Raw genomic sequence first — 27,758 nt, 5'->3', positions numbered from 1 at the left:
GCCTCCCAGGGACGAACCCTACCTGGTCCCTGTGGACCAGGCTACGCAAATATTTATTAATGCGGAAACTAAGGATCTTGCCCAATATCTTCAGGTCTTCATTAAGAAGAGAAATAGGCCGGAAGGCTTGCGGTTCCTGTACATCATCGGTCGTCTTAGGAATCATGGCTAATATTGTTTTTTTAGGAATGTGAAAACATGCTTTAAAGAAAACCTGTCATTTGCAGTATATGTAACAAAAATAAGTTACCTTTCAGGTCGGAACTCCTCTGGATCAGTCCAAAGTGCAGGGTCACGGTGTAAAACATAAGCTGGAATCACAGTCACAACTCCCTCTGGGATGGTTACTCCGTTAATCTCTGTTGTTTTCTTACAGACTCTTTCAATTCTCCCAGCTGCAGGGTACAGTCGCAGGCTTTCATAAATCACCATGTCCAAATATTCCATTTTCGTCAGAGCTTCATAAGTAAGAGGAGCCTGTATACAAATAAAGCCTTCTTAACATTCTAGGATACTTATTCCAACATGCTGCTAATTATATATTAGCTTAAAATATAACTAAAGGATTCAGATATAAACATAGTGGTAACAAAGTAGAACTGCATAATAATTTGTTCAACAATGTCTTTACCTATATAATAATTATAACTTTTGGAAACCACTACCTCTATGTACGTTTGTTCATTGACTTCTATATTTGTGCACCTGCTCTGGAGTCAGAGGTACACATGAAATATTACACACATGACATGTTAAACTACATTTCCCATTTGCCTCTTGAGGACATCTGTTTTGGACAAAACATGTAGGGGCATGGTTATTGCATGTGATATCACTTCCAGTTTCAGCATCCAGGTTTGTGGAATGCGAGGTTATATGTTTCTGGTGAGTTTTCCAAACCACTGGGGTGTAAGCACTGGAGTGCTTTATAGGTTATTGGCACTTTGTGTGTCTAATATATATATTTTTTTGTTTTTTGCTTAACCCACTGGTTAAACCAAAAAAATTGAATCATGTATGGCTTGCCTAATATATATGATTTTGATGGCCGGCTCTGCCGGCTGTTAACATCCACAAACAGCGAATGCACCTGATTGAATGCATCCACTTTTATCTGACAATTTTCCACATGGCCCCTGTGATTTTTCAAGAAAGAAATGACAGGCAGGAGGCAGCCAACAGGAACACTCAAAAGTTTTCCAACATTCCTGTTCAACAGAAGTCGATCTAACCATCAGTTTCTGTTTAATGGGGATGGCCATACATGAATCAAAATTTGGCTGGTCCCCTCGTTTGGCTGATCCACGTATGTCAAGCTTAACTTTCTAAGAAAATTGTATCAAATACTTACCATAATTTTCCTTTCCCAGCGCCAGTCCATGGCAGCATACTACCACATGTATGCTTCAATGTTAGCACCAGGAAAATTGATTACCCTGAGTAACCAAGCAGAGTTTCTGACAAGTCTTCATTTAGCAGTAAACAAAATAAACCTTACAATATGTGTGCTCTCTAGTTTATATATTTAAATTTTTTTTTCAATACAATGTCATTTTTTGCCATTTCTTTTGAGCTAACACTTTAGTGTATTTTGAAAATAGAAACACAAAAAATAAAAACAAAATTATGATTTACCTTGTTAGGTAAATGGGTCTCAATTTCTTCTTGCAGTTTAGTTTGGACATCAGGGTGTGTTGCCAGGAGGTAGGCCATGAACATAAGTGTAGTGCTAGTTGTCTCATAGCCTGCTATGATGAAGATAAGTCCCTGGGCCATTATCTCAGTGTCCGTCAATTCTGTGAAAAAAAACAGTTTACGTGTTGATGCGATAGGAAGTGGAAGAGAAAGAGCAAAAATTGTGCACTTAATACCTGCGTGAGTATGCTTCTGTACACCTGCAGCTCTATTGAAACCCCTTGTACCTGCACAGAGTTTGTACTCAAACGCTACTGCAGACCAACTTTTACTGATTCCATTAACTGTATGAATAAATTACTATTTTAAGAAACATTTACCTACTGGTTTGTATAATCTTATTTTACCTTAAAAGTCCCCATGAATTCTTTAAACACTGCAAGGAATACATTCTCATTTATAGGCTCTGCATTGTACTTGATGACATCAGCAAACCTGCGAATGCTGGTGTCAGAGCCTGGGATCGAACCGGGGCCTTCTGCGGTGAGAGGCAATGTTTCTTCTCACTGAACTACCTGGGAAGCTGGACAACACTCTGCCTGATCTATTGGACGATCCTGCCTTGTTTTCTGTTGAACCTTGAACTCCTTGCTCCTCCCATGAACTTCCTGATAAAAGCCATGCCTCTGCATTTCCTCTTTTCCAGATTATTGTGCCTTCCCAGCCAATATCCCGCTTATTTTTCCTGCTGCCGTCTACATCTTTGCTACCGACCTTTGGCTTGGTACTGACTACAATTTTGCCTCATCCTCATCTGCTACCATTTGTGACCGACCCTTGGCTTGTGACTGACTCCGCTTCTGTTTGATCCCTAACCTGTTTGATCCGCTATTGATTTCCAGCTTGCTCATTCCCTGGTGGGGTGATCCTGAGATCAGCGACCTGGTATTAACACGCAGCCAAATCCATCTCCACCACTAGGAGCTCTGGTGAAAACTGGTTAATACTTAGACCCTGCACCTCAGGTGAGCCTGCGCTATTTCCCAGGGTGGGCCACTGGTGTACCAATCCTGCTGGTTTCAGGTAAGCCGTACAACTGCTGTAGCAACTGGTCTCTGAACCTGACCCAGACTGTGACAGCTGGAGCATGAGGGAGAAGAGGCTGCAGGTTGGATTTACAGCCTGGAGGGAGCCTGTGAGAGCAGGGACCATGTATGAAAAGTGCTTCCAGTACCCTAGACCCAAATGAGCATTTAACCCATGCAATGTGGGGCCAATCCCACTGCCAGGAAGGATTGTATTTTGCATGATCAGCTTTAGTTGTTTTTGGATTTAGTATGTTAGGAAAATTAAAATCAAGCTCCAATATCCAACTCACAGCAGTACAATACCTTATCCTGCAATAACCTGATCTATCCAAATGCCCTGTCTGATACCCTTCCACATTGTAGACAATCCATAGGTACCCAGTAACTTGCAGGTATCTATTGTATATGTTTTAAAATATTTTTTCAAGGGTAAGTTTGAAAAAAAAAAAAAACCCTTTCACATACCTGCGTAATTCATACTCAGCTATACACTACGAAAAAATGCTCAGGGTACCTGTAATGCAATATTAACTAGGTTGAAGGTCTTTACAAGTACTCTAGTTGAGCAACATCAAGCAATCACAGTAGTGCAATAGACCAGGAAGTGGATGCTATTGTTTTTCTCCTTGCAAAAATGCCACTCCATTCCATCTCATGGCTGTTCTTTGCTACTAAACTCCTTTGTGCCATCTAGAACCTGGATCACTGGCCTCAGCAAGCGGTTTTTATTATTATCTAGGGGCCAACTACAGGCACTTTCCAGTTCATATACACATTGAGTGTAACATTTGATGTTATAAGATTACAGTTAGATTCTTTTTTTTTTCGTTTAATGCACTAATGTGGTGGTTTGATATTCCTCCTATTACAGTAGTTGTGAAGACCTTCTATCCAATGAAAATTGCTTTGTTGTTGCAGAAAATGTATAATTAACTGAATAGTAATCTGGAGTCTGTGGTGTTTCTAGTTGTCAAAAGCTTATATATATTTTGTTCTACCTTTGTAACCATGATTCTCCTCTTCTGATGATGTGCCATCTTTGGTCTGAGAATCAACCAGAAGTTGCAGAAAATCCACCCGGTCCTAAGTAAGAAAACAAGATAAGCGTGAGTTGATATATTAGATCACATGCATAGAAAAGTTATTTTATGACTTGAAGAACAGCAATTTAAGTCCAACTATCATAAATAAGGCTACTGATTTGAGATTCATTTGTGATATTATGGACCTATTTTTGAGAGCAGTAACAGTGGTCAACGATGCTTATTAAAACATACAGGGATTTTCTCACCTGTGGAAAATCTTTTCTATTAGTGGGAGGGTGGTCAAAGGGCAGAAGAAGAGGGAAGGATCAAAATACTACACGTTTGCTGTCATTAGAAATATAGCAGGTAGTGGAACCTGGTGGAGAATGGGCAGATAACTCATGTAGTTCATAACTGTACCCAGGGAGCTAGCCGTTGCTTTTGGATAACAGTTAAGGTGTTAACAAACAATTCAATAAAAACCACCCATCTTAAATACATATGCATGTAACTCCTAGGAGCATACATTTTTATGTCCTACAAAAGTCATAAACAGCGTTTATATCTCTGAAGAACAAGTCTTCTGCCAAGAAATTCCAGCATTTTCCCATGATAAGACTCTTTGAGAATATGTACAATAGTGGTATCTAATTTCTTTTGTAATTTCTTTTAAATATTTACAGAATTGCAGACAGAAATTACTAATGGAGGTATCAGCAAAACTCATCAAAATTAATAATTTCTGTATAATCAGAAAAATTTCACTGTGCAGGCTATAATCTGTACAATTACAAGAGTACAAAAAAGTGCATCCTTCTTCTACTACTAATGTTTTTTAAAAGTACAATCCAGCCAAAACTGAAAAATAAGACTTGAAATGCATACGGAGAACACAGCCAACATCATTTGTTCACAACTTAAAACTGCCATTCATCCCGTTTATGGGCAGCCTTAGATTAAAGTGATTCTAAAATTGGTTCTAAAGGCAAAAGGTGTTTCACCTTAATGCATTATCTGCATCCTGTTAAAAAACCCCTTTGAATGGCAGCTCCCCCACTATCCCCTCCCAAACACTTGCCTGAGTCCATTCTTGATCCAGCAATGTCCTGTCTGCAGCAGCTCTTCTCCCCTCTTCCTGGTCTGAAAGGCTTTACTAATAGCAATGGGAGCCATTGAGGAGGAGCAGGGGGTGGGGCTGACCTGCACTGTGTGTGTCTATAGTAGATGCACATAACTCATCTCGAGAGTGCGCCTGCACGAGTGCCTCCCCCATAGGAGGTGGCTTCCTATGGAGGCACTCAGAGAAGAGGAGCAGCAGAAATTACCAGCAGGGGAACCCAAGAAGACGAAGTCTGGGAATGAAATGGTTGCCATCTTGGGGTCTTTAGGCAGAACAGCAGTAAAGATGGTCTGATGGGAACATGCCCCTTTCTTCTTCCTTATCCTCCATTGAGAAAAGTTCTTTCATTTATTACTGACACCTGAAACTAGGGATTCACCAATTCCGTTTTATTATCAGCGAGTAGCAGTATCGGTACGTTTGGTCAAGTACTCGCCGATCCTGAGTACCGATACGTTACGGTGCAATTTGCGTTAATAGATGCAAATTGCACTGCAAAGAATAGCATGCGATTTGAACAGGAATACGATTCCTGTCCAAATCGCATGTGGTTTCCCCACTGCTCCTGTGTGAACCCAGGCTTGTCATAGCCCGAGTTCACACAGGAGCGGTGCGGGAAACCTCCCTCCAGGCGTCCCATGCTGAGTGTTAGTGGTAGGAAAGGAGAAAAAGTGGCAGGGATTTAAGATTCCCGCCATTTTCTTTCCTCTCCTTGCAGCTATGACAATTCGGGCTAGACAGCATCTGAATGTATCGGTTATGGTATTGGGAGTATTTTCACGAGTACTCAGAAAAATACTTGTTATCAACACAGATACCGACAATACCTGTATCACCATCTGTGTATAGGGGCACGTCTGCTCAATCACAGGATTCGATTCGATCAATGGAGGGAGAAGGGGAAGGTTCCCTGTTGGACCATCTGTACAGCTTTTTGCCTGAAGACCCAGAACTTCTACATCATACTTTACAATACAGGACCTGTAGTGGTTGCTGGTCCTGTTTTGTATGTGATGAAGTCAGTGATAGGGGAGGCAGTGATCTGCAAGAGCAGCTTGGGACTGGTTATCAGAACTGGAAGCAGCACAGAAGGAGACTGCGGGACCCTGTTTTATCTTATTCCTGAGAAAAAAAAAAGAGCAATAGTTCTTGTATCAGCTGAATCTCTTCTGTCAATATTCTGCAGTACAAAACACACTGTAGCTGTCTCTCACATACAGCAAGCCTAATGTATAAAAGTGTCAAAACTAAGGAGATCATTTATAATGGAGCGTTCACTATCCACTCTCTATTATACACTGCTGTGCTAAGTGTACTGCGGCCTGTCACATACATATCAGGCAGCAGTGTGCATTCTTAAGAGCCCCAATACAGTAAGTTCTGTCTGCTCAATGGAGTAAATAGGGCTTCACAATTGCACAAAAGCCAATCATGCGAATTGGACAGGTCATGTGACCAGGATCAAAAGTTCATTGATTTTCAATGTACACTGCCAGCTTCAAAGTCGTGAAAAGAACATTAATAAAGCACGTCACTGTGCTTTATAAATGTAAGTGTGGGGTTTTTTTTGTACAGCATATATGACTAACCCCCTGCTTTAAATAAAACTTTGAAACATTTGTGGATACCCCAAGCAAAATAAGTGAAGCGGCACAGAGCAAATTTAGAAAGTTGAAAAAAGACCAGCCCCCCTGGTCGAGAAGCTTTCTGGAATCTTGCTAAAGTGGATTAGTCAGAACCCAGAATAAAGTAAAATTTCTTCAGCACAATTGGAGTTTTTTCTGCATGGGATTACCGGTAGAGATGAGCGAAGTATTCAAAAATTTGATTCGGCGAATTCAAGGAATAAATTCGATTCGATGCGAATATATTCGCTGCGAATTTAACTTATAAAAAGGGTGTTTCTAGGCTTCAGAGAGCCTTTATATTAGTGCAGAACACTGTACCTTTAATTTAAATGCCCTTGGAGTCTGCTGGGGAAGAGAAATAATACTGTCAGTCAGTATGACATGCAGATGAGTGCCGTCGATCTTAGAATCACCGCACACTTCACTCATTTGGGCAGTCACGGGGCCAAAACCAGAGTGTGGAGCCACAGTGTGGCGGTGGAGGCAGCAGCAATGGGAGGCCATACAGCACCCTATGACAAAATGGAACCCACCAGCAGTGTGAGGAGACCTGAAAGTGGCACATGGCAGAGTGTGGCGATGGAGACAGCAGCAATGGGAGGCCGTACAGGGACCCATGAGACACTCTGGACCTGGCAGCAGCATGAGGAGGCGGTACGGGGGCCCATGGCAGATTACGGGCCTGGCAGCAGCAATGGGAGGCCCGTAATCTGCCAGCACCCTATGACAAAATGGAACCCACCAGCAGTGTGAGGAGACCTGAAAGTGGCACATGGCAGAGTGTGGCGATGGAGACAGGAGCAATGGGAGGCCGTACAGGGACCCATGAGACACTCTGGACCTGGCAGCAGCATGAGGAGGCGGTACGGGGGCCCATGGCAGATTACAGGCCTGGCAGCAGCAATGGGAGGCCCGTAATCTGCCAGCACCCTATGACAAAATGGAACCCACCAGCAGTGTGAGGAGACCTGAAAGTGGCACATGGCAGAGTGTGGCGATGGAGACAGCAGCAATGGGAGGCCGTACAGGGACCCATGACAGATTACGGGCCTGGCAGCAGCATGAGGAGGTGGTACAGGGGCCCATGGCAGATTACGGGCCTGGCAGCAGCAATGGGAGGCCCGTAATCTGCCAGCACCCTATGACAAAATGGAACCCACCAACAGTGTAAGGAGACCTGAAAGTGGCACATGGCAGAGTCTGGCGATGAAGTCAGCAGCAATGGGAGGCCGTACAGGGACCCATGACACACTCTGGACCTGGCAGCAGCAAGAGGAGGCGGTACAGGGGCCCATGGCAGAGTGGCGAAGCGTAAGCAGCTTAAATTGAAGGCCATACAGAGGCCTATGTTAAAAATAATAACATGTTTGGGGCATGATTCATGGCGGATTTAGTCAGTTGTGTCAGGAACTGGTGGTTTGAAATCCAGACTAATCCACGCCTGATTCATTTTCACAAACGTGAGTCTCTCCACACTTTGGGTGGACAGTCGTGTCCTCCGCGGAGTTACAATACCTCCTGCCGCACTAAACACGCGCTCCGATGCCACGCTACTGGCCGGGCATGACAGCAAATTCAGCTAGTTGGGGCCAAAGGTCAAGTTTCGTTGCCCAGTAGTCAAGGGGATTGTCTACCTCGGTTGGCAGGGTGCTGTCCAAGTAGGCCCAAGCCTGTTGTTTGAGGTCCTGCTCCAGGTCCACCTGATGCTGCTGCTGCTGCGGCTGGTTAGTAGTTTCCTCACTGCGCTGGTGAAGAAAGCTACTCATCATCGACTGCAGACTGAGGCAGCCGCTGCTGGTGGAGCTGCCACTGCTCCTACCACCCCACCCCTCCCCTGCTGCCATGGCAGCGGAACGCGAGCGCACAGGGCCCACAGTGTCTGAGGATGGACGTTGGCGCAGAAAGGCAGAGACCAACTGACTACATAGGTGGTTTTTATAGTACATTATTTTGGCCTCCCTCTCAGCAGGTGTGAAAAAGGCCACCATTTTTGAACGGTAGCGAGGGTCCAACAAGGTGGACAGCCAAAAGTCATCCCTCTGTCTGATGGTTATTATTCGGCTGTCGCTACGCAAGCAACCGAGCATGCTATGGGCCATTTGTGCCAAGGAATGCGAGGGACTCCCTGCCTCCATCTCCACAGCATACTGCCACGGTGCGTCTGGGTCCTCTGTCTCCTCCTCCTCCTCTACCAGATGCTCCTGCTCCTCCACTCCTGTCCGCTGAGTGGAAAAACCACCCATTTCACTCAATAATTCCTGAGCACCAATGTCCTCCTCCACCTCCTCCTCTTCTTCCTGCCCTGCCCCCACAGGGGTCATGTGGCGTTGAGATCTGTGCGCCACGTCTACCGCACCCTGACCAGCCATTGTTAACAGCATTTGTTCCAGGACGTGCAACAGAGGAATTACGTCGTTCATCCCATAGTCCTGCCGACTCACGAATAGCGTGACCTCCTCAAAGGGTCTGAGCAAGTGGCAGGTGTCACGCATGAGCTGCTAATGGCTGACATCTAAGTTACACAGGGGAGTACCTTTATCCGCTTGTAACATCAGGAAATCGGTGATGGCCTTTCGCTGTTCGTAAAGGCGGTCTAACATATGTAGGGTTGAATTCCACCTTGTTGCAACGTCACAGCATGAGGAGTCGGTACGGGGGCCCATGGCAGATTACGGGCCTGGCAGCAGCAATGGGAGGCCCGTAATCTGCCAGCACCCTATGACAAAATGGAACACACCAGCAGTGTGAGGAGACCTGAAAGTGGCACATGGCAGAGTGTGGCGATGGAGACAGCAGCAATGAGAGGCCGTACAGGGACCCATGAGAGACTCTGGACCTGGCAGCAGCATGAGGAGGCGGTACGGGGGCCCATGGCAGATTACGGGCCTGGCAGCAGCAATGGGAGGCCCGTAATCTGCCAGCACCCTATGACAAAATGGAACCCACCAGCAGTGTGAGGAGACCTGAAAGTGGCACATGGCAGAGTGTGGCGATGGAGACAGCAGCAATGGGAGGCCGTACAGGGACCCATGAGAGACTCTGGACCTGGCAGCAGCATGAGGAGGCGGTACGGGGGCCCATGGCAGATTACGGGCCTGGCAGCAGCAATGGGAGGCCCGTAATCTGCCAGCACCCTATGACAAAATGGAACCCACCAGCAGTGTGAGGAGACCTGAAAGTGGCACATGGCAGAGTGTGGCAATGGAGACAGCAGCAATGGGAGGCCGTACAGGGACCCATGACAGATTACGGGCCTGGCAGCAGCATGAGGAGGCGGTACAGGGGCCCATGGCAGATTACGGGCCTGGCAGCAGCAATGGGAGGCCCGTAATCTGCCAGCACCCTATGACAAAATGGAACCCACCAGCAGTGTGAGGAGACTTGAAAGTGGCACATGGCAGAGTTAACATGTTTGGGGCATGATTTATGGCGGATTTAGTCAGTTGTGTCAGGAACTGGTGGTTTGAAATCCAGACTAATCCACGCCTGATTCATTTTCACAAACGTGAGTCTCTCCACACTTTGGGTGGACAGTCGTGTCCTCCGCGGAGTTACAATACCTCCTGCCGCACTAAACACGCGCTCCGATGCCACGCTACTGGCCGGGCATGACAGCCTTTCAAGGGCAAATTCAGCTAGTTGGGGCCAAAGGTCAAGTTTCGTTGCCCAGTAGTCAAGGGGATTGTCTACCTCGGTTGGCAGGGTGCTGTCCAAGTAGGCCCAAGCCTGTTGTTTGAGGTCCTGCTCCAGGTCCACCTGATGCTGCTGCTGCTGCGGCTGGTTAGTAGTTTCCTCACTGCGCTGGTGAAGAAAGCTACTCATCATCGACTGCAGACTGAGGCAGCCACTGCTGGTGGAGCTGCCACTGCTCCTACCACCCCACCTCTCCCCTGCTGCCATGGCAGCGGAACGCGAGCGCACAGGGCCCACAGTGTCTGAGGATGGATGTTGGCGCAGAAAGGCAGAGACCAACTGACTACATAGGTGGTTTTTATAGTACGTTATTTTGGCCTCCCTCTCAGCAGGTGTGAAAAAGGCCACCATTTTTGAACGGTAGCGAGGGTCCAACAAGGTGGACAGCCAAAAGTCATCCCTCTGTCTGATGGTTATTATTCGGCTGTCGCTACGCAAGCAACCGAGCATGCTATGGGCCATTTGTGCCAAGGAATCCGAGGGACTCCCTGCCTCCATCTCCACAGCATACTGCCACGGTGCATCTGGGTCCTCTGTCTCCTCCTCCTCCTCTACCAGATGCTCCTGCTCCTCCACTCCTGTCCGCTGAGTGGAAAAACCACCCATTTCACTCAATAATTCCTGAGCACCAATGTCCTCCTCTACCTCCTCCTCTTCTTCCTGTCCTGCCCCCACAGGGGTCATGTGGCGTTGAGATCTGTGCGCCACGTCTACCGCACCCTGACCAGCCATTGTTAACAGCATTTGTTCCAGGACGTGCAACAGAGGAATGACGTCGTTCATCCCATAGTCCTGCCGACTCACGAATAGCGTGGCCTCCTCAAAGGGCCTGAGCAAGCGGCAGGTGTCACGCATGAGCTGCCAATGGCTGACATCTAAGTTACACAGGGGAGTACCTTTATCCGCTTGTAACATCAGGAAATCGGTGATGGCCTTTCGCTGTTCGTAAAGGCGGTCTAACATGTGTAGGGTTGAATTCCACCTTGTTGCAACGTCGCAGATCAGGCGATGCTGTGGAATTCCGTTCTGCCACTGCAGCTCAAGGAGGGTGTGCTTTGTGGTGTAGGAATGGCTGAAATGCATGCAAAGTTTACGTGACATTTTAAGGATGTCTTGCAGTGGGATGGTGGATTTTAGGAACCGCTTGAAAACCAGATTGAACACGTGAGCCATGCATGGCGCATGGCACAACCTTCCTTGATGCAGAGCAGACACCATGTTCTTTCCGTTGTCGGTCAACATGGTTCCGATTTTCAGTTTGCGCGGAGACAGCCATCTGTCGATTTCTCTGTTCATTACACTCAGAAGTTCCTCCCCTGTGTGACTACGTTCGCCAAGGCATACCAGGTGCAGCACAGCGTGACACCGTTGCGCCCTGCACATGTGATATGCCGGTCGGGTAATGGGACTTGGCACGGGGGTGGCGGCTGAGGACACGGCGGAAGAAGAGGTGGTAGAGGCGGACATGTTTTGTGGACCAAGGACGTGCAAACGTGGAGGCAAAAGCGGCGTGACCTGTCCAAGTTGCTGGTGCGGCTGTGCCGGCACCACGTTCACCCAGTGGGCCGTAAATGACATGTACTGTCCCTGACCGTAGTTACAGCTCCACACGTCGGCGCTGCCGTGCACTTTGGCAGAGACCGACATGCTCAAAGACTGGCCCACCATCTCTTCTACATGTGAATGCAGGGCTGGAACTGCCTTTTTGGCGAAGAAATGCCGGCTTGGCACTCTCCACCGCGGCGCGGCACAAGCCATCATTTCTCGGAAAGGTGCTGAGTCCACCACTTGGAAAGGGAGGGACTGCAGCACCAGCAACTTGGACAGGAGGACGTTCAGCTTTTGCACCGTCGGGTGCGTGCTCGCAAACTGTTGTCTCTTGGAAACGGATTCCAAGAAAGACTGCTGACGGAATCCGTGAAGAGGAGTAGCAGGAGAAGGAGCATCTGAACGAGCGGAAGATGCCAACGAGCGACAACTCCCCTCAGCAGAGGTGTTGGAGCCTTGACTGGCTGATAGAGGGCGATTGACGTCGGGTGACGGAGCAAGTAACGGAGCGGGTGATGGAGCGGGGGCTGGGGCAGGCAGAACCGCCGTATCTTTATCACGGTTTTCCCAGGCCACCAAATGGCGACGCTGCATATGCTGACGCAACGCTGTAGTCCCAACATGGGCCCCCTGGCCACGCTTGACTTTCTGGCCACATAGTCGACATACGGCTACGTTTACTTCCTCGGGCGGCTTGACGAAAAATTGCCACACCGCCGAGTAGGAAACTTTGCCCCCGATACTCCTCACTGGCTGACTGCTACTTCCTCCGTGCACACCGGCACCACTACTGGCTGTGGTGGTAGGCTGCAGTGGAGCTGGTGCTCTACTCCGTGGCCGTTTGCCTCCACTGACACTGCTGCGACCCTGCTGCCTCCTGGGCAACCCACCGACTGTTTTGCTCGCTGCCAAGCTGGCACCCTCTTCTCCTGATGATGCAGAAGCAATAGCCTGATGACAACGAGGCTGCCAAGTGCAATCAGCCTCATCATCATCAATTAGGGTCTCCGCCTCACTACTAGCCCCCTCGGCTGCGTGTGGGTCAGGAGACAGACCTGTCTCTAGACCGGCTACCGAGCCACTCTACTCGCCAGTACTTCTTCGCCTGGCTGCTGAAGAGGCGGATGTCTCCCCCCGTTCCTGACCGCCCTCTGTTAGCTCTTCCTCACTGTACAGTGGGGCTGAGCCCACAGCATGCGATACTTCGCTTGGTGAGGGAACACCAAAGGACAGGGGCAGGTAGAGGACACGTGATTTCAGTGGGCTTGCTCCCGGGCCATGCCAACTAACGGTTTTGTCTGACGTACCCACCGACCATTGGCTGTAGGTGTCAGAGGTGATCTGGGAAGAGGAAGACGACCAAGCCAACCAATCGATGACGGCAGGGTTGTCGGTGGAGACACGACCGCTGGATGACACCGGGAGCACTGGCCTCTGGCTGCGACTAGTGCTGCCTCGACCCCTTCCTCTGCTGCCACGTCTGCTCGCTCCTAAAACATTGCCTCCTCTGCCACTCCTCTGCGTGTTGTCTGACATACTCTTTAATTAAACGATTCTGTGTCCCTGAGTAACAATTCTGTGTCCCTGAGTAACAATTCTGTGTCCCTCAGTAACAATTCTGTGTCTGTCCCTGAGTAACAATTCTGTGTCCCTGAGTAACAATTCTGTGTCCCTGAGTAACAATTCTGTGTCCCTCAGTAACAATTCTGTGTCTGTCCCTCAGTAACAATTCTGTGTCTGTCCCTGAGTAACAATTCTGTGTCCCTGAGTAACAATTCTGTGTCCCTCAGTAACAATTCTGTGTCCCTCAGTAACAATTCTGTGTCTGTCCCTGAGTAACAATTCTGTGTCCCTGAGTAACAATTCTGTGTCTGTCCCTGAGTAACAATTCTGTGTCCCTCAGTAACAATTCTGTGTCCCTCAGTAACAATTCTGTGTCCCTCAGTAACAATTCTGTGTCCCTCAGTAACAATTCTGTGTCTGTCCCTGAGTAACAGTTCTGTGTCACTCAGTAACAATTCTGTGTCCCTCAGTAACAATTCTGTGTCTGTCCCTGAGTAACAATTCTGTGTCCCTGAGTAACAATTCTGTGTCCCTCAGTAACAGTTCTGTGTCCCTCAGTAACAATTCTGTGTCCCTCAGTAACAATTCTGTGTCTGTCCCTGAGTAACAATTCTGTGTCCCTGAGTAACAATTCTGTGTCCCTCAGTAACAATTCTGTGTCCCTCAGTAACAATTCTGTGTCCCTGAGTAACAATTCTGTGTCCCTCAGTAACAATTCTGTGTCCCTCAGTAACAATTCTGTGTCTGTCCCTGAGTAACAATTCTGTGTCCCTCAGTAACAATTCTGTGTCCCTCAGTAACAATTCTGTGTCTGTCCCTGAGTAACAATTCTGTGTCCCTGAGTAACAATTCTGTGTCCCTCAGTAACAATTCTGTGTCCCTCAGTAACAATTCTGTGTCCCTCAGTAACAATTCTGTGTCTGTCCCTGAGTAACAGTTCTGTGTCACTCAGTAACAATTCTGTGTCCCTCAGTAACAATTCTGTGTCTGTCCCTGAGTAACAATTCTGTGTCCCTGAGTAACAATTCTGTGTCCCTCAGTAACAGTTCTGTGTCCCTCAGTAACAATTCTGTGTCCCTCAGTAACAATTCTGTGTCTGTCCCTGAGTAACAATTCTGTGTCCCTGAGTAACAATTCTGTGTCCCTGAGTAACAATTCTGTGTCCCTCAGTAACAATTCTGTGTCCCTGAGTAACAATTCTGTGTCCCTCAGTAACAATTCTGTGTCCCTCAGTAACAATTCTGTGTCTGTCCCTGAGTAACAATTCTGTGTCCCTCAGTAACAATTCTGTGTCCCTCAGTAACAATTCTGTGTCTGTCCCTGAGTAACAATTCTGTGTCCCTGAGTAACAATTCTGTGTCCCTCAGTAACAATTCTGTGTCCCTCAGTAACAATTCTGTGTCCCTCAGTAACAATTCTGTGTCCCTCAGTAACAATTCTGTGTCTGTCCCTGAGTAACAATTCTGTGTCCCTGAGTAACAATTCTGTGTCCCTGAGTAACAATTCTGTGTCCCTGAGTAACAATTCTGTGTCCCTGAGTAACAATTCTGTGTCCCTCAGTAACAATTCTGTGTCTGTCCCTGAGTAACAATTCTGTGTCTGTCCCTCAGTAACAATTCTGTGTCTGTCCCTCAGTAACAATTCTGTGTCCCTCAGTAACAATTCTGTGTCCCTCAGTAACAATTCTGTGTCTGTCCCTCAGTAACAATTCTGTGTCTGTTCCTGAGTAACAATTCTGTGTCTGTCCCTGAGTAACAATTCTGTGTCCCTAAGTAACGGTTCTGTGTCCCTAAGTAACGGTTCTGTGTCCCTAAGTAACGATTCTGTGGCCCTAAGTAACGGTTCTGTGTCCCTAAGTAACGATTCTGTGGCCCTAACTCTCTCCCTCAATACAGACAGGTCTGCCTCTCTTGAATGACTGGAGGCTAATGGAGAATTCTAAAATGGCCGCAATTTATAGCTCGACCATTGCACAGTGCTGGCTGGCTGGCTGCTGATTGGCTAATGCGATCACATGTCATGAATGAATGCATAATGGGTCAGCGCGCCTTGTCTGCGCGCCTTCCCAGAGATCCCCGCTCCGTCGCCGCACATGTCGCCGCCATTTTTGGAAAAATTTCGATTCGCGCATCCGAAGTCTGCTAATTTTCGGATTCGGCGCGATTCGAAATTTTCCTAATATTCGAAACGAATTCCACTTCGCCAAGTTCGATTCGCTCATCTCTAATTACCGGTATCAGTTCACAAATTGATTTGCTGCCTGGAATTGTTTGTTAATATGTTCACCACTTCACTTTAACGTTTACTTACCATATGAATACCTTTCTGCCTGTCTTTCTTGATACTTTTTATGGCATCTTGGAAAAAGTTGAGAACACTTATAGGAAGAAAGCAGAAATTCAGTTTTTCCAATAAAGGTATAAGGAATGGACATAGCACTGCAAGAAAAAAAAAAAAGATAATTATTAGTTAAATGTTCTGAGAAATGGCAAGAGGTAAATTGTGAATAGGAGACTGGATAACATACTGTACCTGTGGTTAAGAACAATGGATTGAAAAAGGAGAATGTGAAAAGCTTCTTGGCATTGGTCACAAATGGATCATTGGGATTGTTCTGAGAATCCACATTCACGCTGAATGATGTACTTAGAACAATGTCCATGGTGTAGCTTCCAAAGATGCTGATGCAAATAACAAAGCATTAGTAGTCTAAAAATAATCTATATGAGATTATCCAGTGTAACTCAGATTTTATATTCCTCCAGAATTATATTGGCTGTGCTAAAAAAAATTAAAATACTACATTAGCCAAATATGCATGCACCTTACCCATCCATCATTCTAGCCTTTGATAACAGAACTCAAGCACAATTGCACAAAATAGAAACTACCACCATCCTGTCTAGAACAAAATATTCAACTGACAACTACAGAGTCTTAAATCAACAACAGCAAATAAGTAATGAGTTATATTAAAAGTGGGTCCTTATGAGTGTGATAGATTTCATCAACATTACTTTTCTATGTTATTCAGGTTTAATACACAATATACTTACTCCTTCATGTTTAGAAGTTCTTTGTTATCAACTTTTTTGTGGACATTCTTCACTAAAAGGTCTCCATAGTTTTGCATTATTGGAAACATCTGTGAAGATGACAAGATATTTTTATTTTTTTAGCTACAATATGGTACCAAAGAACTAGAGTTTCAAATTTCCATTGCCAAATGCAGAAAGCAGAGTGAATGGAGGGTTGATTAATTGATTTGTAAAAGTGTTTCAATAAAGAAGAATTTATTCATAGATGCTCAGTACACATTCACTTCATTACAGCACAGTATAACAATGCTTTTTTAGGCTCCTAGTCTGTTGATCTATTTGTTTCAACTAGAACCACAAGCACTATGGTGAACTTGCCATGAATCAAAAATGTGCATTGAGGGCCCAGTTTCAAGCATTGTGTTACAGGTTTCTCAGACCCCTATCCAGCTCATTTCAGGCAGCCAGCTAAAAATCTGTTATTTAGAAATGATCACCATATGCTTTTCTTAGTTCTATCGACAATACTTTTTAGTTAAATTAAGGGTTTGTTTATACTTGCGGATGGGGGGATTAAAAATACATGGTTCAGTCATGTTTTTAGCACCGCTTTAAGATGCAATGGCAGCAGATGGGAGTGTTCACATGCCTTGCTTATGATGCTTCACTTCATGCCCATGGTAAAAATTATCTGACATGACACATTTGTAACCCAACCCATTTAGGCAAATGAGGAAGAGCCATAACTGTAGCTGGCCAGCTAAGACCAGTCCTAGGTTGTTAATATGGTTCACATATATGTGTATACCAAACCTGCCAATAACCTCAGTACAGTGTATATGTGCATATGTTAAAGCCAAAAGCAGAATCATTGCTGTGATTTATGTCTTTGATTGTTATATGACATTTCTATATTAATTGTGTTAGCAGAAGCAGAAAAGGAAAATATGCCTTTAAGAGTTAGTTAAAGGTGAGCCAATCACAGACAGCCTCACACTGTACAGAGCCTTAACCAATCCCAGCCAGTTTCACATTTATGCCTGTGTAAAACTCCCTGCTAGGATTTTCTAGAGACACATGCTCACCAGACAAAAGAGGAAACAGGCAAAGTTCCAGTCAGAGAAGCTTTATGGAAACAGAGAAGGCCAAATAGGTATTTAATGCACTTGTGTGTTCCTCTGTTGTTTAACAGTGCAGGTAGATCTGTGTGTAAAAACTGTTGTGTGTGTTTTACTTGTAGTTCCACCGAATTTACGAACTTACGAATCAAGTCACTGTAGAGTAATCTAACAAATTTACGAATCAAGTCACTGTAGAGTAATCATAATCGATACAATCTACCGAATTTAAAGAATTAATCTAACAACATAAGCTAACGAATCTAATGAATCTATCGAGATAAGCTATCGAATCAACCCAATGTAATACGAATTAAACCATTGTAATATGAAAGAAATAAGCCATTGTAAGCTGTTATATGAAGAAGATTGAAATTATTAAAGAAGTTAACTAAAGTATTCGGTGTGCTCTTTAAACCTACTGCATGCATAGAGCGGCATTGGAGGAATTACAGAGTAAAGTCAGTCCAATCAAACAAAGAAACAGCAATTGCATAATTTTTCTAATGCCACAGCGCACTAGGCACCAAAGGGTGCTGCGCCTGCCACAATAACCGCCCCGCACCTGTGTGCAATACATGTGGATGCTGCGTATTTGGGTTAAAACAGGCGGAAGGGAGGCTGTCAAACGGCTCTGAAAGATAATCTAAATGTGGCTTGCTTTTCAGTGGAGTGGCAGTTTAGACGCAAGTCTAAACCTAGTCTAACAGACCCGCTCTTATTATAGCTTGGTCACTGGTTACCTTTGCATTTTGCTGTCAGAAAAGATCATCTCCACCTGCTTACAGATACATGTTACCTGACAGCAATAGGCATTTGTGACTGGTGAAGAACATATTTGTTGCACCGCTATTTTTCTTATTGCACTGGAAAAGATGTGGTGGGTTACATATACATTATGTATACAGGCAAGACTCACCTGTTTCAGTTTTCCACTGGTGAATGTAGGTGACAGCACAGTTCGTATTCGCTTCCATTGGTCATCTGCAGCAATTGATACCGCAGATTTTAAAGGTCCGCTTAGTCCAAAATTCTAAAATGGGTAGAATGTACAGGCGAGAGCTGGGTTAAAAAAGAAATCAGATTCTTCTGAGGATGAAAGAAAAGTAAACTCAGTCTGCCAATTTTCCCATTCAACCTGTGAATCTATACAGGAAATACTCCAACTGTCTTCAACTGGCTGCCAGTTATAGCTAATGCTATCCTTTATTCATTACCAATAATGCATGCCAATTGCAGTTACATTATGGGGATCAGTAGAAAAAGGGAAACACCATGCCTGGATCTGTAGTATTAACTAATCTGAATCAGAGGTAAAGAAGCCAAAAAAAAAAAAGGATAGCTGATTGCAGCTATCTAAAATATATAAAAAAAACAAAATATAGGCCTTTAGAACTATAAACTCCCTTCTTCAGGTATTATGGCAGATATAATGTAAAAATGGCAAAATATACAGATTTTTGCCATTTTCTGCATTTTATCTCTCATAGTGTCCTGACTTGTACTTGTATTTTTTAACACTGTAGTTACCCACTACAAATAATTATTTTGACATTTTCCTTCTCTACCTCAGCATTTCAGAAATGTACATTATTTTTAGAATTTGCCATAAGGCCTCATGCACACAGAGCTTTAAAAATGTCACCAAAGCAGGTGTTCAGGAGAGCAATGGAAGAGCAAAAAAAAAAAGAATGCGCCTATATGCTAGACACATTTAGGTGCATCTAGTGTTTGTGCGATAATGCATGCCAATGGCCACAATAAAATGATTTTACTGGCTAACAGACTGCATTAATGCTCAAATGCTATACTTACCAAAACGCGTGTGCAAGCAACTTTTTCCTGCCAGGAGTTCTGGCATTTAGAGGGGCTAAACATACGCCCTGTGTATATGAGGCCTAACAATGTAATTTAAAAATATTATTAAAGGATTTATAAAATGAATAAAATAGATATGATAATAAGTAAAAGAGACTGACAAAGCTGACACCTTGGCTGAAAGAAAACATTATGGAGAAACACTTAGAAGCCAGTATTATTTTACAAACTGTAGTAAGTGCCATATATAGTACAGCCACTTACCCTTCTGTTGGTGAATATACTGTAACATTCCTTTACAAGAATGGCTTTTATGATTACTGGATCCATAATAGATAGAACTGGCTGTCTACCATCAAAAAACCTGCAGGAAAAAAAACATTTAGATAAAATATTAAGTTGATCTGTGAGCTCATGTCACATGAACTAGAGAAACTGATCCATTCAATACCCAGTGTCACAGGTACTGTAGCCTTAGTCCTATTGTATACAGCAGTGGTCAAATTTAACATTTCCAGAACTGTATAAAAATTATGATATGAATAACTCAAATGTAATGGTTCAGGCAAAAAATAGCAGCCAGGAAGATTCAAACATTTAATTTTCCAAGTGTCACTAAATGGTGAAGATTTAAACCTGAACAGTTGCTGTGATTTGCCTGGAATGGGCATTTCTTAAGACAATTTTTAGTATCAGATCCTGACAGTGTGGAAGCCATTTTGTAGGGTACTACTAATAATGAAAGAGCAGAATGGCAATTATCTTGAACTGCTGATGATATGAAGACATACATGTAATCCACTGGTTTAACTCACAAAATGCAGTACTTAGGTAACTACTACATTTTCAACTCAAGGTAAGTGCAGTGTATGATATAACTGCAGTCTTCTCAAACGGTTTGCCCGAAATCCAGAACTAATTTAGAAAAAATAAATATAGGATAAATGGAAATAGAAACCAAGAAATCATAAAGAACGGTACCACACAATCAGACCAAAGCCTAATCAGGCTCAAATAGTAGCTGAGACACAGCATGGATCTCCGAAAACTGGACCATCGCACTCAGCTTCAGGAGCAGATAACTGAGACACTAAAAGGATCACCGGACAACCGGCCCAACACACGCAGTCTGTGGTAGGTTCAGAAACTCAGTAACCTTTAAGAAAAAAAAATAAATACATACAATGGTTTAGGGGCACATCTGTATACATAAAGTAAGGTGTAACATTGATTGTACAAGACTCAAACCACAATTCATGGTCCTGTAGGTCTTACTGGTAATGCACCAGCAATGCATTTAGCTAGACAACTACTCTGTGACTTTTCAGGACACTATGCACATATTGGGCATTTATTGTCTGTAGGCACCTATATGCTGCCACTGATACTAACTGAGCACCAACACTACCATTCAATATATGACACCGCAGTTAAGCATAGCAAGGCACCGAGGCTGAGGCACACAACATATGTGAAGAACCTGCACAAAATACAAAAACAACAGCAAAGCAATTACAAATGTATAATAATACTCTATCATACTACCCTATCTATACAAAATTATCTCCCAGCTACTGATGATCTAATTAGAAAAAGTATGATTCTCACATTTTTGAATCACCTGAACAATCGGTATGTATTTGAGCTGTGCATTCCACTGACTACTGATCTTTTTACATGATCAACAACATGATGATATGTTGGACACGCTGTACAACAATATTTACAGGTATTAGATCTATTTATCCTTTTGATATGCTTAGGTTTTCACTTAAGGTAACGTCTTCATCTCTTCATTTAACAAAAGGAACAATTTAAAGGAATCTGCACTAACGGCTGTTGTATTCAGACAGCTGCAACAACCACAGCTGTCTGAATACCCTAACAGTGACTGCATCTAATTGGAAGCATTTACTGTTCAGTCAACAGTTTTTCACCCGACTTCTTTAATTTTGAAATTGACTTTTGTTGAACAGGGCCACTTAGTACTTGAGTTTCAACCTTTCAGCAAGAATCAGCAGAAGTTCAAGATGTGTATTGCCAACTTTGTGCACAGGGCTTTCTCACTTGTTGATTACTCCTAAATGAAAATCCTCAGATCTACACTATTGCCAGAAGTATTGGGATGCCTGCCTTTACATGCACATGAACTTTAATGGCATCCCAGTCTTATGCAGGCCATGCATGGGTCAAATTCCGAACAAATTTTCTTTAGAAAATTGGACATTTTGTGCATTTTGTAAACTGATGGTGCCACCATTAATTTTGAAATTCCACCAACCAAGCCTTTAATTTCACCTCGTGTTGCTACAGAAAACAATTTTCTTGGTCAAAAATTCTTTTTTTTCCAGGTCTCAGCTCATGCTCATTTCTTTTTCAGTTACATTTCTTGCACAATTTTCCCATCGTTGATTAGAAATTTGTTCGTTTTTAAAAAATTTCCAACATACCCGATGGCTCAAATTCGATGGCCACTCGAAAATCATCCATTGCGGTAGCCCACTAATGGTGTGAAATTCGAACAAAAATTCTTAGAAAAGATTTTTGATAGAAAATTCTTTCGGAATTCGACCCATGTATTGCCATCTTTAATCCGTAGGGTTCAACATTGAGTTGGCCCACCCTTTGCAGCTATAACAGCTTCAACTCTTCTGGGAAGGCTGTCCACAAGGTTTAAGAGTGTGTCCATGGGAATGTTTGACTATTCTTCCAGAAGTGCATTTGTGAGATTAGGTGATGTTGGATGAGAAGGTCTGGCTTGCAGTCTCCGCTCTAATTCATCCCAAAGGTGTTCTAGAATATTTAGTAGCAAGGGAATTTCACAGATGGACTTATTGCACAGGTGGCAACCTATCACGGTACCACTCTTGAATTCACTGAGGGCAACCCATTCTTTCACAAATGTTTTTAGAAGCAGACTGCATGTGTCACGTACCTGATAGTTTGAATTGATCAGGTCAGTTTCCCTTGTATCTCCAACCCAGGCCCCACTGAAGGTGAAACCGATGGTGCCGAGGGACAGGAGAAACACAAGTGCCTGCGGATACTGATTGCAGAACTTGCGGCTGGAGGTGTAGCCTCGGTCAGGAACAGAGGAGATGTCGGGACAGCCAGCTGAGGTTAAGGAAGCACTCCACTTGAACTGCAAGATCTGGGTATATGGCTTAGCAGAACTTCTGATAAGCGTGAGGCTGGAACATACTGTGACAACCGAAGCTCATAGTCAGGACAAGCACTCGGCAGGACTGTAGAGCCAAACTGGATCCGGATGCGTAGTCAGAATAACAGCCAGGGTCAGTAACAAGCAGGTGATGAGGTACCGGAACATCAGACAGGGACGAGGTCAGGAGGAAGCCAGGATCAGAAACCGATGAGCAGAAGCATAAACAGAATCCAAGAGCAGGTCAATGGCAAGCCGGGTAAGTAACGGATAACAGAGGGGATACAGCAGGACACAGGAAATTAGCTGAAGACCAGTCAACACTGACAGAGTGTAAGAGCCTCCTTTAAATAGTCCATCTTGCGCTAGAAACTGTGGGCACGCTCCCGTGTGCATGCACCGGTGTGCATACATTCTTTTGCGCATGCGTGAGCCTATGCTCATTTTTATTAGCAATGTGCCTGTGCTCATTGCAATGTGCGATGTTGCGCATTTCTATGCTCCAGTCGCCGTACAGGAATTTCCTTACAGCATGCCTAGGTGCTTGATTGTATACACCTGTGGCCATGAAGGTGATTGGAACACTTGAATCCAATGATTTGGAGGGATGTCCCAATACTTTTGGCAATAAAGTGTATGTGCAAAACAGGCTAATTAATCTATTCACCATACAACAGTGAACCATTCTGCAGAGAACATGACCTTCAGCAGACCAACTTCTGGCTACAAGTGGCAAATGTAAAATATTCCTGCAAGATCTCATATTTATCTGATGAGAAAAAAAAATTAATAAAAATATATCTATTTTTAGTTCTCACATGCATATTGAAGTTATGAAAATATATACATTAACACTATATCTGCTATTACCGGTCTTGTAACATAGCATTTTGTGCACAGTTAATTGTATCCCCTGTATCCAGCACACAGAGATTTTTATTTATTGACTTTGAACTTCTTTGTGCAATAACAAACATTGCTAGTGGTCAGAAACACAAATTATTATTCCTGGGAAATCTGCATATTACCTATTCCTCACCCAGTTGGTGTATAAGGTTGGCAAGTCCGTGTAGAATCAGGCGATATACGCTTAACCTGAAAACTACAAAGTGCTTCAAGTCCTCATTCTATTTCAATTCCATCAATGACCACACAATCCCAGATTTCACCTTCCAAAACAATCAACCACACCTTGTATTGTTGTTTTAGGCTGAAACCTAGGCTGAAACCTAGTATTGAAACTAAACCCTTCAAATAATGACCCACACTGATTGAATACTGGAAAATCTCAACATTAAAAAAAAAGAGAATAATAATAATAATAAAAAAAAAATCAGTCTGTACAACCATAAGGCTTCCTGCAGACAAAGAAGACTCCAACACAAACAGCAGGGGATCCACTCACCGATCCCCCGCTGATTGAAGCAGAGCGGGCAGATGACAAATCCATAGCCATTCGGTTTCTGCAGTGTCTGCTCTGCTCTATGGATGGCTGGAAGTAAATGGACTCCACTGTCAGTTTACACCCGACTACCATCCAATCCACCTAAATGAATGAGGACAGATTCCTCTCCATTTCTTTTAGCGGACTGGATCAGACCCGGAGATAGGCGGGTATAAAAACAGACACAAGTCTGTTTACACCCACCTGTCCATAGGGATGAATAGACCATCTGATCAGGTCCGCCTCAAAAACTGACAGGTGAACCTGATCAGACCCACCATGTGTAATGGAGCCTAAATGTATCTCAAACATCTTCATGGCACCAAGTTTGTTTATAATCACGATTATGCATCTCGTAGGGGTCACCCCGGTCACTAAACCCAAATGTTTATTTTAGTCACACTTAGCCAGCTGGATTTGTGGGTGCCTCATAGATGTAAAGTGGTCATCCAATCCATGAGACTGTCATCTAATGTCTATGGACACCTGCAGCCTTCTATTAGACCCAGTAAGCAAATTTAGACCGGGACTCAAAAATGTACATTCTCTGTATTGTGGATGGAAGCAGAGCTCTACTCTTTCAAAGACCAGTGATCAGCGGTTTCTGCAATGTAAGGTATTTGGGTAATACATTAAAGAAAGAACTTACCCCCATATTTTGCCATATTTTTTAAAACATTCCATGTCAAATTCAGCAATACCCTGGAAAAGACAAGTTTACAAAAGTTTACAATTTTACAAATGACAGTTCAAAATATATAGTTTAAAGTAATGCAGTCATAAGTTAGAAAAAGGGTCTCCAAACTTTTCAATCAAAAGGACAGTTTACTGTACATCAGACTTAGGGGGACCGGATTGTGGTTAGTGGAGGTAGAAAATGTCCCGGGACCAGGAACCGTGAGAACAAACATGGCCTTAGGGCTGGTGGTCAATAAAAGGAAGAGTATTGTGGAAGGAAAACTCTCCACTGTGGTTAGTGGAGGTAGAAAATGTCCCGGGACCAGGATCCATGAGAACAAACATGGCCTTAGGTTGGAGGTCAGTAAAAGGAAGAGTATTGTGGAAGGAATAGTAACCCATCGTTGGTATCAGTGGAAGAAATAGTGCACCATTGTTGGTGTCAGCGGGAGGAATAGTGCCTGGTATTCAGAGGAATAGTGCCCAAGGACTGGTTAAAGGCTGGCAAAGGGCCAGATCCGACCCCCAGGCTACAGTTTGGAGAGCTTTTGGCATCATATTCCACTAAGGAAATGCTAAAATTTCCAATGTTATGTACTGTACACAACACAGAGAAATTGGTTTAATTTCTTGAAGTCTTCTACATAGTTTGGTTTAACTACTACTACCGACAGTAGTAGAAGGAATTACGAAGGCTCTATTCACACTTTGCAATTTCGAATCGCGGGGAAAAAAAATCACAGTGATTACGAATCATGTGGCAATTGCAACACAGCGCACGTTTCGGCACCATTATCCTTCACCACACCATTAAAAAATCACCTGAAGCTTGTTGCCCGAAAAAGAGCAGGAGCTTCTTTTCAGGCGACAAACACACATACGCCAGCCCATTCAAGTGAATGGGCTGCCTAATACGACACACCCATTTAAGTGAATGGGCTGCCATATGTGACACACAGAACCGCATGAAAATCCTCACAGTCCAAATCACATAGCAGGAATACGGCCTTAGGGTTCATTTAGACATACGGGTGGTGGTGGTGGTACAATTGCATTTTTACAGCCTCCTAACCTCTCCCTTAAACTGCAAAGGCAGCAGTTGTGGGTGCATGTATGCCACAGTCGGGATGCTTTGACCAGGCATATGGGAAGGCGCAGTAATATGTAGAAGCATAGGGGTACATGTGGATGGGTAAGTGTACTCAGTACATCTTGCTTATTTCCATGGGGGTGCTATCAGTGACCCATAAGTAGGGGTGCTATGTGCTCCTTACTCATTCACATGGGGTGGGTGCACTATTAAGGCTTATAGGTATTGGGGTCATTCACATTGGAGGTGTCAGGGATCGCGTCTCCGTGGTCCACGATCGCGGCTCTGTCCCCCGCGCATGCGCATTGGCGGCAGATCGCGCCGGGACACAGGCACTAGGTCCCGGCGAGCCGCGGCTGACAGGACGCCGCGCATGCGCAGTAGGTGCCGCGGGTGCGCCTCAGGCGTCCAATGACAGCCGGGGGCGCGTCCTAGCCGGCCAATGACAGTGCAGGGCGCACTATTTAAAGATGCCCTGCACTGTCACAGATTGCCGCAAGGTCTTCCTGTGATCCTGAGTTCCTGCACCTGTCTAGTGACCCTGATTGACCCTGACTATGCTGCCTGCCCCTGTGATTGACCCGGATTGCCCTGACTTATTCTGCCTGCTCCTGTGATTGACCCGGATTGTCCTGACTACTCTGCCTGCTCCTGCGTTTGACCCGGATTGCCCTGACCATTCTACGGATTGACAACCCTGCGTGTGACCCGACTACTCTTCGCCTACCGATTCTGTACCCCGCTTACCCTCACGGGCCCACGATCCGTTACTACCCTGCTGGGGCCGCCATCCTCTTCATATCTGGCTCTCCCGGTACCTGTCCCCAAAGGTCTCCTCAGCCACTGGTGGGCCTGCTCGAAGGTCGTGACCTGGCCCGGGACTGTTTCAAGTCCATCCCCACCATCAGGGGCTCTGGTGAAAGCACAGCCCGGGCTTAGACCCCACGCTCTGAGTAGGTCTGTCAGTTGGCAGCCTGAGGCACCACCTGGCGGATCATAACAGGAGGGCAGTATTGTTGTCTCATAAATAGGAGTACTATTTCAGGTGGGGGGGGGGGATATAGTCTGCTTTTTCTTCAGATTGATTAAATATTTTGCCTGGTACAAAAAAATAACAAAATAAAAATGATCACCCATTCATGTAAATAATCACTTGAATGGGGCCACGCTGCAACATTTATGGGGAAGTGATATATTGCTTTATCAACGCCTGTCAAAAGTCTCTGAAAAGCTAAACTGATTTCAGAGGTGTGGTAGTGACAACCACTAGTGTAAACGTAGCCCGAGACTGGTACTGAACTGATTGGACCTTAGCCTTGTTCCCTAAGCACATACCATTCCTATTCATTCAATCTGTTGTTTTCTTGTAACCAGTAAGCCTTATGATATGTAACCTGGAAAACTATTTACTCTGCTATGTTTGATCTCATATATTTTAAGTTAATCATTGCTAATCTCCCTGATTAGTATGTTTGGCTCGTATGTTTCCTGTTCTATTCATAATGTTGTATAATTTATTTTCTCATTTTTCTGAAAGTTTTTATTTATCCAGGTCAGAAAAATCAAGAGCACCAACCTTGATTCCATTCTGGCCAATTGCTTATTGAACCTAACTGCTTATTTCTGGAGAACTGGTGCACACATATTTTAGTTTATTGTTCAAGGAAAGACTTTCTGGCAGGCTGTTTAAAGTTGTGTGCTATAAAATGTATGTTATTAGTGACCAAATGATGCACTCTAAAGCTGGCCACACATTGTACAATATACTTAACCCTTTAACTCCAGCACCTCTCGGCCCTTTAAGGGGTTTCTGATGCCGGAAGATGGGGAGGGGTTTATGATCATGTAACTCACAGGTAGCTATTGGGAGATTTCCATTAGGCACAGTTTTGTTTACATTTTGGTACGCAATCATGTGGTCTCTCGGCATCAAGGTCCACCCGCCAAGAGGCCGCATATTTGCATACTCTCGGCACGAAGAGGTGAAGATTTACCAACTATGATGTTTAAGGGCTGGCCAAAACAATACATTACATTTATATCTGATCAAGAAGATTTCATTCATTTCATAGTGGTTGGTAAATCACTAAGGCAGGCAATAGATGGTTTTTG

The 27,758-nt window shown here is 44.5% G+C and overlaps 1 protein-coding gene across 1 annotated transcript in view; it reads right to left on the bottom strand.

The window, feature by feature from the left end:
* The window catches only part of LOC149469203 (cytochrome P450 3A24-like), a 42,898-nt gene that overhangs the window by 4,472 nt on the left and 10,668 nt on the right, over positions 1-27,758 (bottom strand). Inside the window, exons 3-11 of the mRNA XM_089669640.1 lie at positions 24,528-24,580; positions 19,539-19,638; positions 18,376-18,489; positions 16,357-16,445; positions 15,833-15,981; positions 15,611-15,738; positions 3,722-3,806; positions 1,636-1,796; positions 251-477 (exon numbers count right to left, since the gene is read on the bottom strand). Of these exons, the coding sequence (XP_089525766.1) occupies positions 251-477; positions 1,636-1,796; positions 3,722-3,806; positions 15,611-15,738; positions 15,833-15,981; positions 16,357-16,445; positions 18,376-18,489; positions 19,539-19,638; positions 24,528-24,580 (1,106 nt within the window). The remainder of the gene's footprint in view (positions 1-250; positions 478-1,635; positions 1,797-3,721; positions 3,807-15,610; positions 15,739-15,832; positions 15,982-16,356; positions 16,446-18,375; positions 18,490-19,538; positions 19,639-24,527; positions 24,581-27,758) is intronic.

Source organism: Staurois parvus, unplaced genomic scaffold (assembly GCF_062004578.1).
Source record: "Staurois parvus isolate SC_StPar_1 unplaced genomic scaffold, SC_StPar_1.0 ptg000080l, whole genome shotgun sequence".
NCBI classification, from domain to species: domain Eukaryota; kingdom Metazoa; phylum Chordata; class Amphibia; order Anura; family Ranidae; genus Staurois; species Staurois parvus.
The sequence above is the reverse complement of the archived record's forward strand: the minus strand, read 5'-3'. Positions and strand labels throughout refer to the sequence as shown.